Source organism: Archocentrus centrarchus, chromosome 21 (genome assembly GCF_007364275.1).
Source record: "Archocentrus centrarchus isolate MPI-CPG fArcCen1 chromosome 21, fArcCen1, whole genome shotgun sequence".
Taxonomy (NCBI): domain Eukaryota; kingdom Metazoa; phylum Chordata; class Actinopteri; order Cichliformes; family Cichlidae; genus Archocentrus; species Archocentrus centrarchus.
Window position 1 is genome coordinate 29,679,379 of NC_044366.1, and position 9,325 is coordinate 29,688,703.

At 40.1% G+C, this 9,325-nt stretch overlaps 1 protein-coding gene across 1 annotated transcript; it reads right to left on the minus strand.

The window, feature by feature from the left end:
• Positions 1–7,946: 7,946 nt before the first annotated feature.
• LOC115800160 (olfactory receptor 6N1-like) lies at positions 7,947–8,900 on the minus strand. The gene has a single exon (XM_030757418.1). The coding sequence runs from the start codon at positions 8,889–8,891 to the stop codon at positions 7,947–7,949; it is 945 nt and encodes a 314-aa protein (XP_030613278.1). The 5' UTR covers positions 8,892–8,900.
• Between the last annotated feature and the right edge of the window lie 425 nt (positions 8,901–9,325).

The window sequence follows — 9,325 nt, forward strand, 5'->3', positions numbered from 1 at the left end:
TATTGCTACACTATTAGCCGATGTATGATCATTTCAATTGTAATTGTACTCCAAATGAGACATGAAGTATCATCTGATTTCATATACTATGGCATTTTTATAAGGAAATGCTAATGTCTGTTCTTCTATTGATCAAGTGTGTACTGGCCATAAAATTTTAAACTGTTGCTGGTAATGTTTGGAGTCTAATCAGCATTTAACATTTTTCTTTCTTTTCTATTTGGCACAGGTTATTTTTACCACTGTGGATTTTAAACACATAAAATGAGTTTAATAAAATGTATCAAATGCCAAATGTTGTGCGTGTGTATCAACCAATTGACGTCTTTGATGGAGAACAGGATTGTTCATTCTGTCAATGACATGTACAGTACCAGTCAAAAGTTTGGACACATTCGCCCATTCATCATTGTGTTGGTGTTAAATCAATAAACAATAACTGTCAAGAAAATCATATTTACTTTTTCTTAATTCTAATGACATAAATTATATAGCATCTGTTAGATGCAATTTTTGAGCTATATAAATATATAAAAAGAAGCCTTTATTAAAATGAGACTGAAGGCTGTTGGAAAAAAAAACAAGCAGCCTGTTCCAAAACAACATCTGCATTATCAGGAATTCGGCTCCCCTGCCGGCCTTGGGCTGGCAATCATATCTCTCCAGGACTATGTGTGACGGTCGCTCCCCCCCCCCCCCCCCCCCCCCCCCCCCCACTCCGCTTTGTGATTTGTGAAGCTGGATGTGGTGTACCACGGCCGCCGATGAAATTCCATCACTATCAGCGAACTGTTTTGGCTAGGAGCTGGCATCTGGCTCCACAATGCCCCCACCTTCTCGTCTCCGTCTGCATCCCCTCCTGTATATCTTGTATTTTCACTACATAAAAAATTTCCCATGATATACAAATAGAAACAACCTTAATGATATCCTACAGAAATCCCAGCATAGCATAACATTAGCCAAATACTGGCAAGAAATAATTGCAAGAAAAACCAAAATATTTAATGTAAGGTCAAACTATTTTTTGGGGGGTGGTCTCTCTTTTTAAATAATAAAAAAAAAAAAACATGCATACCTTTTATAAATCAATGCACCTATCCTTCTCCACAAATATCTCTGTTACTCTGTTGCACCTATAGCGGGTATAGCTGCCGCAGCACTGCCTCCCTATCGGTGCTGCACGGTACTTTCTGCCTCATCACGTGTATTTTCACCGTACATTTATGACTGATCACAACACATTCATTCAAGACATTAGCCAGACTGTGGAACATCAGCATGTATAGCACATGTGCAATCAAACATGTATACTGACGATATAAAGAGAGACGGCAATGGGAATGCGCCAACCACCTGCTTCATTTGTTGTATGTGACACAGTGCCACCAGACGTGAGGCACAGCAATGCACTGCCTCACACCGTATTTTTTTCTTTGTGTTTGAACAGGGAATGCGTAAACGCCACGATTTTGACCATTGAAATGTTGAAATAATTCAGAAAACAGTTTTATGAAACAGTTCTGTAGAGCAATCAAGTGGTCAAATGTATTTTCTCTTATCATTGTTAGTATTTTACTTGTCATGATGACAGGTGAGGCACTGCCTCCCCTGGCTGTACGTGACTGTTATCCATGAAGTCCATTAACTATCAGAGGCTCTACATGCTGCTCCTCTTACTGGCTCCCCCTTCCATTGTTTTAGATGTTTTGTCTGCATAGACTTTCAGAGCCACACAATCCTCCTCTTCCACATTGGTGCATTTGAACGGCACGGTTGCGGGTCATGTGGAGTTGGCCTCAGCTGCGAGTCACATAACTTAATGATTTAGTCCGTTCCTGTCCTCTGTTTGCAAATTAAATTTCACCACTATATTTTTCACCTCCAGATACACAGTGAGAACTCTTGAAGTATATCTTTCAGTGCACATTTTAAACAAATAGGACTGCTTTCTTGAATTTGCCAGAATGGGCACTCCACCCTTTTCAAGATGAGAACCATGGCCTCAGATTTGGAGGTGCTACTTCTCATACCAGCTGCTTCAGACTTGGCAGTGAACCGTTCCAGTGTGAGCTGGAGGCTGCCACCTGATGGAGGCAAAAGGACCGCAAAATCCACAAGCAGAGTACAAAGTGGTAGCCTTCTGCCCCTTGGTTATACCTAGATATTCTGTCCATAGAAATTGTCCGGGTTGAATCCAACACCCACTGGAAATGAGTCCGACGTATTGCTGGCAATGCAAACCAAGCTTTCGCTGCAGACAACTGCAGGCCAGATATCCCATACGCCCTTGCAACCCCACAGGATACACTGAGGGACGAGGTAGAATGCCTTCTTCAAGTCCACAAAACACATACAGACTGGATGGGCAAACTCCCACCACGCACACTTCAATATCCTCAAGAAGCTAAAGGATCTGAGGTTTGGCTAACAGATAGCCCTTCCTTTCCAGCACCCTGGCATAAACCTTCCAGGGGATGATACAGATTGTGATCCCCCAATAATTGAAGCTCACCCTCTGGTACCCCTTTTTAAAGATGGGGACCACCACCCCACTCTGCCCCACTCCATATCTCCATACAATGTTGCAGAGGCGTACAAACCAAGACAGCCCTACAACGTCCAGAGCCTTCAGGAATTCAGGGCAAATTTCATCCACCCTAGGGGACCTGGCAACAAGGAGTTGCTTAACTACCTCAGTGACCTTGCCCCCAGTGATGGGCGAGTCATCTCCCTTGTCTTCAGAGTTTGCTTCTTCTTCAGAAGGCATGTAAGTAAGATTAAGGAGGTCCTTGAAGTATTCCTTCCTCCACCCAACTGTAGAGTCAGGTGATTTCTGCAGCACCCCATGTGCACTATAAATCATGTGAGCAGAGCACTGTTTTCTTCTACCGAGTCACCTAACAGTTTGCCAGAATTGCTTCGAGGAAGACCGAATGCTTTTTTCCATGTCAAAACTCCTCCCACTCCCAAGTTTTTGCTTCTGCCACTGCTGGGACTGCATTCCACTTGGCCTGCCGGTACCAAAGTCTCAGCTGTCTCCAAATTCTCACAAACTAATCAAGTCTGACAAGACTCCTTCTTCAGTTCAATAATAAAACACCACAAGGGTTGAGACCTGGAGGGGCAATTTTGCCCCTCCAGGTCTCACTGTCATTGCCCACATGAGTGTTGAAGTCTCCTGGTAGGATGACAGAGTCACTGGATGGAACACCCTCGAATACTATGCCCAGCTACGCCAAGAATCCTGGTTACTGTCATTTGGACAAGTGCAGACAACAGTCAGGGCCCATTTCCCAGCCTGAAGGCACAAGAAATCAATCCTCTCGTCCATCAGTGAAAGCTCCAACTTGCAGGCAGCAAGCCAAGGGGATATAAGGATACAACCTGATGTCTCGGACCATCACCAACAGCAACTCCAGACTGCAAAAGAGTCCAGCCCCTCTCCAGGAGACCTGTTCCAGAGCCAGTTGGGTGAGCCTGACTATATCTAGCCAGTATCTCTCAACTTCACAAAGTACCTCAGGCTCCTTCACCACTGTCACCAAGTGCTTGCTCATAGGGGTCATTTTGATGTTTTCTCTGTAATTATTGTAGGGTCTATACCTTACAATGTAATGCACCTTGATGTGACTATTCGTTGTGTTGTGGCGCTATATTACTAAAATAGAACTGAATTTAATTCCATGTCCAAATAGCCAGCCTTGATAGCTGGGGATCAGTCCGCCTGGGTGTCCACCCTTGGCTGCTGCCTGAAACACATTGCACCTAACCCCTCTAGGTGGTGGGGCTACCGGAGGGTAGGCCCATGTCACCTCTTCGGGCTGTGCCTGGCCGGGCACCATGGACTAATGCCCATCCACTAGACACTCTCTTTCAATCTCCCTCCCCAGGCCTGGCTCCAGGGTTGGGCCCTGGTAACCCTATCCCAGGCAGGGTAAAGTGTTCCCTTGGTATTTCTTCCATGGGGTTGTTTGAATTGCTCTTTGTCTGGCCCCTCACCCAGGACCATTTTGCCTTGGAATACCCTAACAGGGGACAAAAGGCCCCAAACAGCACAACTCCTGGGATAACTGGGAAAGACACAAAAACTACCAAGGTACCGATTCACGGATGAGTCCCATAATGCACTGCATTATGGGACTCATCCACAACGTGTCTTTTGTTCTGTCTCTCTCTCTTTACCCTCAAGCCAAGGGCTTGCTCAAAGGGAGCTGTTTTGACAGTTTTGTTTTCTCCTTAATTATTTTAAGGTCTTTACCTTACAATATAAAGCGCCTTGAGGCACCTTGTGATTAGAAGCTATATAAATAAAACTAAACTGAATTGAACTGCTCCAGTCACCCTTCTGTACATACTGTCATATTTTTACTCCTTGTTCCTGCCGTGCTAGGTTTTTGTATTTTTTTTGTGTGAATTCAACATTAAAGTTGCCTTTCTGAATTAATCCCTGTTTTTTGAGTCTTCCACTTGTCTGCATCCATTTGGGTCTACATCCTGCCTGATTCCTCCTCTGTTTTTAAGTTTTCATCACTTCTCCCACACAAATGCAAAAACACACATATATGTATAAAATGCAGTCAAGTTTCCCTCTCCTTTCTACACTCCTCTGTGCTATTAGTGGATTCCTAGTGTACTGTTATCAAGGTTCTGGTTTAAAACTTGTCTGAGGCCTGTATTGCCTGTCAGTACAACCTAAGACAAGTTTGTACTGACAGAATGATCATGAACTTGTGTCTCGTGCTTTAGTCTACTTGCTTGGCATTTTTGTTTGTTTGGTCTTACTTTATAGAAAAGGAGGGTGATTTTAGGAAATAAGAGTGCTAATAATAATTACACTGGTCAACAACAAATTTGTTGTCTGTGTTTTTTCAGCTGATTTAGGACAAATTTGATGCGCTGAATCCAAAAATCACATTGGTTTTGCTCAATCAGGTCAGGTTTTTGAGCTATGGCCACATGTCGGTTTTTACGTTTTTGTTCACATGTACGCATGTGTGGAGCATTTTAGAAGAAGTTGGTGGGGTAAAATGCGATGTCGAATAATTGTTTTGATTGGAAATGATTATTTTAATGACAAGAAGTATTCAGGTCCGATAGTTCTGGGTGATTATGTTGAAAAGGGATCAGTTTGAAGTCATAAAACCTCGAAATCTTCCAAAAATTGGTGCAGCAAAGCGTAAAGTTGGTGGATCAAAACTAAAGTTAATGGGGCAGCCGCCCCACGAAGTGTATAGGAAAGTTTGCCTCTGTACCCATCGCTCACTCGACTACACTGAAGGAGAAGTATGAAGCGGTGAAATATGTGCTTGAGAAAATTGGTTATGATCAGCATAAGTGGTTTATTTGTGTTGACCTGAAGATGGTGAACTTTTTGTTGGGACAACAGTCTGGCTTCACCAAGTACCCATGTTTTCTGTGCATGTGGGATAGTAGGGACCGTGCTCAGCATTACACGAAGAAGGACTGGCCTGCGCATGAGGAATTGGTGCCTTGCAAAGAAAGGAACGTCATCAACGACCCTCTGGTGGACAGAGACAGAATACTCTTCCCACCGCTGCACATCAAGCTCGGCTTAATGAAGCAGTTCACCAAGGCTCTGGACAAGGATGGTGACTGTTTCACTTACTTGTGCCAGGCTTTTCCAGGATTGACCATGGAGAAGTCGAAAGCTGGCATCTTTGACGGTCCTCAGATCCGTCAGCTCATCAGAGATCCAGAGTTCGAAAACTCAGTGAACAAAGTGGAACTGGAAGCGTGGAAGGCATTTGTTCTAGTAGTGAAGAACTTTCTTGGCAACAATAAGGCCAGAAACTATGCAGAACTTGTCAACAACATGCTGACTGCTTTCAGAAACCTGGACTGCAACATGAGCGTCAAGATGAACTACCTATTTTCACATATGGACCAGTTTCCTGAGAACCTGGGTTCAATGAGTGACGAGCAGGGGGAGAGATTCCATCAGGACATGAAAGAGATGGAGTCCCTGCCGCTGGGCATTCCAGGAGTTCGAAGAAATGGAAGTTCAAGCCCTGAAGTTTGAACAATGGTGAAGCAACATGAAATTTACGTGTACTTACCTTTATCATTGCCCACCATTCAGTTTACAGTAATCGATGTTTCTATCAGGTAATCAATATATGTTGTTGGAAAAACATTTTTTTCTCTTAAAAACATATTTAGGATGATGTGTTGACAAAAATCAGCTGATAATGCCACAAAAATGTAATCAATTTTGTCACAAGATCTGATTTTTTTTTTCAAATCAACTTAGCACAAAAACCTAACCTGATGGAGAAAAACGGATGCCATTTCCTGATTCAGCCTAAATCAGTTGTAGAAATCTAGACAACATTCAAAAAGAAAAAAATTGTTGCCCAGTGTTATGCTTTAGAATGCTTTTCATATGCTTCTCCATTCTTTACTGAAAGAGAGAGCTGCTCTCTCCCTCTGTCTCTGTCTTTAACAAATGTGTGTGACCTTGTTTAGTATAGACACTGATTACAGAACTCAGTGGCTCACAGAAATATCATTTGAGAGCAACTCTGGCTTGTAATGACTTATTGTGCTTTAAAATATTATAATCATGTCATGTTGTTTTTAGTTTTAATCAATAGGTTAATAACCATAGGGGTGTTAAATTTTTGTTAGGGATTATTTTTTACTCAGTGAATAGAGGACAAATGTTTAAAGGTAAACTCCAGTAAATTAATTAATAAACAGTGAATCAACCAAATAATAAACAATTAAATAATACTTTAGACAGAGAGCAACAGATCAGAAAGTTCTAGACTAACTTCTCTCTTTCAGTGCATCTTATCTTGAGGACCGGCCACCGAACGTACAATTAGAACATCGCCAGCGTCACCATGTTCTGTCATTAATCTGGACAAGATTTCTCTGTATTGATTAAATTAGAACATCAGGAAGAAGATGTGCTCATGACTGAGAGGAATCTGGGTCATGAAAAACCAGCTTGACAAAGACTGAATGATGAAGGTCAGCTCATAGCGCCCAGAGATTGTTCATGTTTAAGATAATAGGCTGTATAAAAATGTTTTGGTTAGACAGGAACACGGGGTCAGAGAGAGAGAGAGAGTGCACACTCTTACTCTGGGTCCCCGCAATATATTAAACTTTTACTTTTTTAATTAAAGTGTTTCAGGTGTCTTCCTTCACAAAAAACCTGTTTACCTGACACAGGCTAATACAAACTAATACAAGTTAAGTGTTAACAAGTTAATACAAGTAATTGTTGATTCTAAACTGTCTGTAGCTGTGAATGTGAGTGTGAAATGTCAGACCTGTAGTTTGGTTTATTTACAACGGCCTCTATGGTCAAAATTAACCTGTGTCAAACTGGAGTGTGAGTGTCTCATCATTTGTGCTCTACTGATGCAAAAACTCCAGTGATTATTTTAAATCATAAGTAAATACACTGATAGAAGTATTTGGAAGCAATATTTTTCTCTGTAAATTGTGTCATCACACATTTCTCCCCATCTATTGTTTGTATACAAGCTCTCAAAATAAAAGCACAACTTCACACATTTTACTCATTTACTTTGAATTACACACGGTAACAATTAATGCTGTATACAATTAATTCATAAGTAACGAAGATTTAACATAGTACCTGTCAACATTAGTATAATTTATCTTAATGAAATGATTGATTTTTTTTTTTTTTAACTCTAGAGTTGTTGTAACTAATTAAGTACCACGATTATACAGTAGTCTAAATTTGATAAATAAGCTATGATATATTTATGTTAAACATAATATGCACTCAGAGCAAACATAACAAATGAACTTGCTATAAACAGGTTTATGTTTTGCTAATTAAATTCATGATACTGATGTAAAATACCAAAACCCAAATCAATTTGATGAATTAATAATGATTAATAAAGCTACTATCCACATACTTTCAGTAAATTATCAATTCAGATTTGATGCGTCAAATCATTTTTACTAGAGAAAAATCTTTGTAGATGTTTATAAATTTCCTTCATCTTGAGCCCGTATATGAATGGATTAAATAAAGGATGATACAGAACTATCTGTAATGTCATTATGAAGTGTGTAGTTTTTGGAAAATCTATTTCCAGTCGAGCTGTGATTACATCATAGACCCCCAAACAGGAAAAGGTAATTAAAACTAGCATGTGGGGCAAGCAGGTTTCTGCAGCTTTCTTCTTTGTTTCTTTACAACTTCGATAAGTAATAATAAATATTTTTGTGTATGTGAAAACTATGAAGACTATGGGAAGTATTACAAGATCTACATAACTAACTATACCAAATACAGTAACTAATCTTGATCTTACACACTGAAGGGTGTAAATTGTATTGTTACAAATTATTGATTTTAAATGAAAGGAACACAGTTTACTTTTAGCAATTCCAATTGCTAGGACTGCAATATTAGAAGCAGGTACAAGCCAAGCTATGAGCAGGAAAATACTCACAGTGGTTTTTGTCATGATGGTTGGATATTGCAGAGGTTTACATATAGCCACATATCTGTCATAGGCCATTCCTGTCAAAATGAAGAACTCTGAACAACCTAGAGAATACATTATGAAAAACTGAAAGAGACAGGCTGAATATGATATGATTTGCGTTTCAGATAAAAAGTCAGTCAGAAGTTTTGGGTAAATATTTGTACTGTAAAGAACACTGTTCACTAGCAAAGCTGCAATGAAAATGTACATAGGCTCATGGAGATTTCTATGAACACAAATAAGGTATATAATAATACAGTTACTGCAAATAATTAGTATATACAATGTGAACATCATAAAAAAATAAACAAATCTGTATTTGTTAAATTCCACATGCCCATCCAGAATTATATAGGTAACATTTAACTCCTCATCCATTAACATTATGAGAATGTAGACATTTAATCTTTAAACAACTTGCATAATGGCAAATACTCATAAATGCATCATCATGCAGCCTGTTTTGTGTGTCGCTTGAATTTAAAGACAGCTGAATGTGTAATGCACTCTTTAAATAGGTTTACACAGTGAGTGATCTGAGTCTATGCAAGGTGGCTTAAGCCTCCAAGGGGCTGAACTTTAGAGGCCTGTCACACCTTTGCTCATTCTTTCTTACTTGACACTGCGCCCCAACTCACAATGTCAGGTGTAGTATTCTCCAACAATTAACCTGTCCACTGTATTCAATGTGAATATTTGTAGTGATTACAGATATATGACAGATCAGTTTTTACGGATATTAGTCAATGTCATGTTCTGCAGCCAGTTGTGTTCACAACATAACTGATTTTGGCCACATATCCTCGTCCTTGTTTTTT

Coding starts and splice junctions, on each gene's coding strand:
- LOC115800160 (XM_030757418.1), bottom strand. CDS start 8,891: ATGTTAATGGATGAGGAGTTAAATGTTACCTATATAATTCTGGATGGG.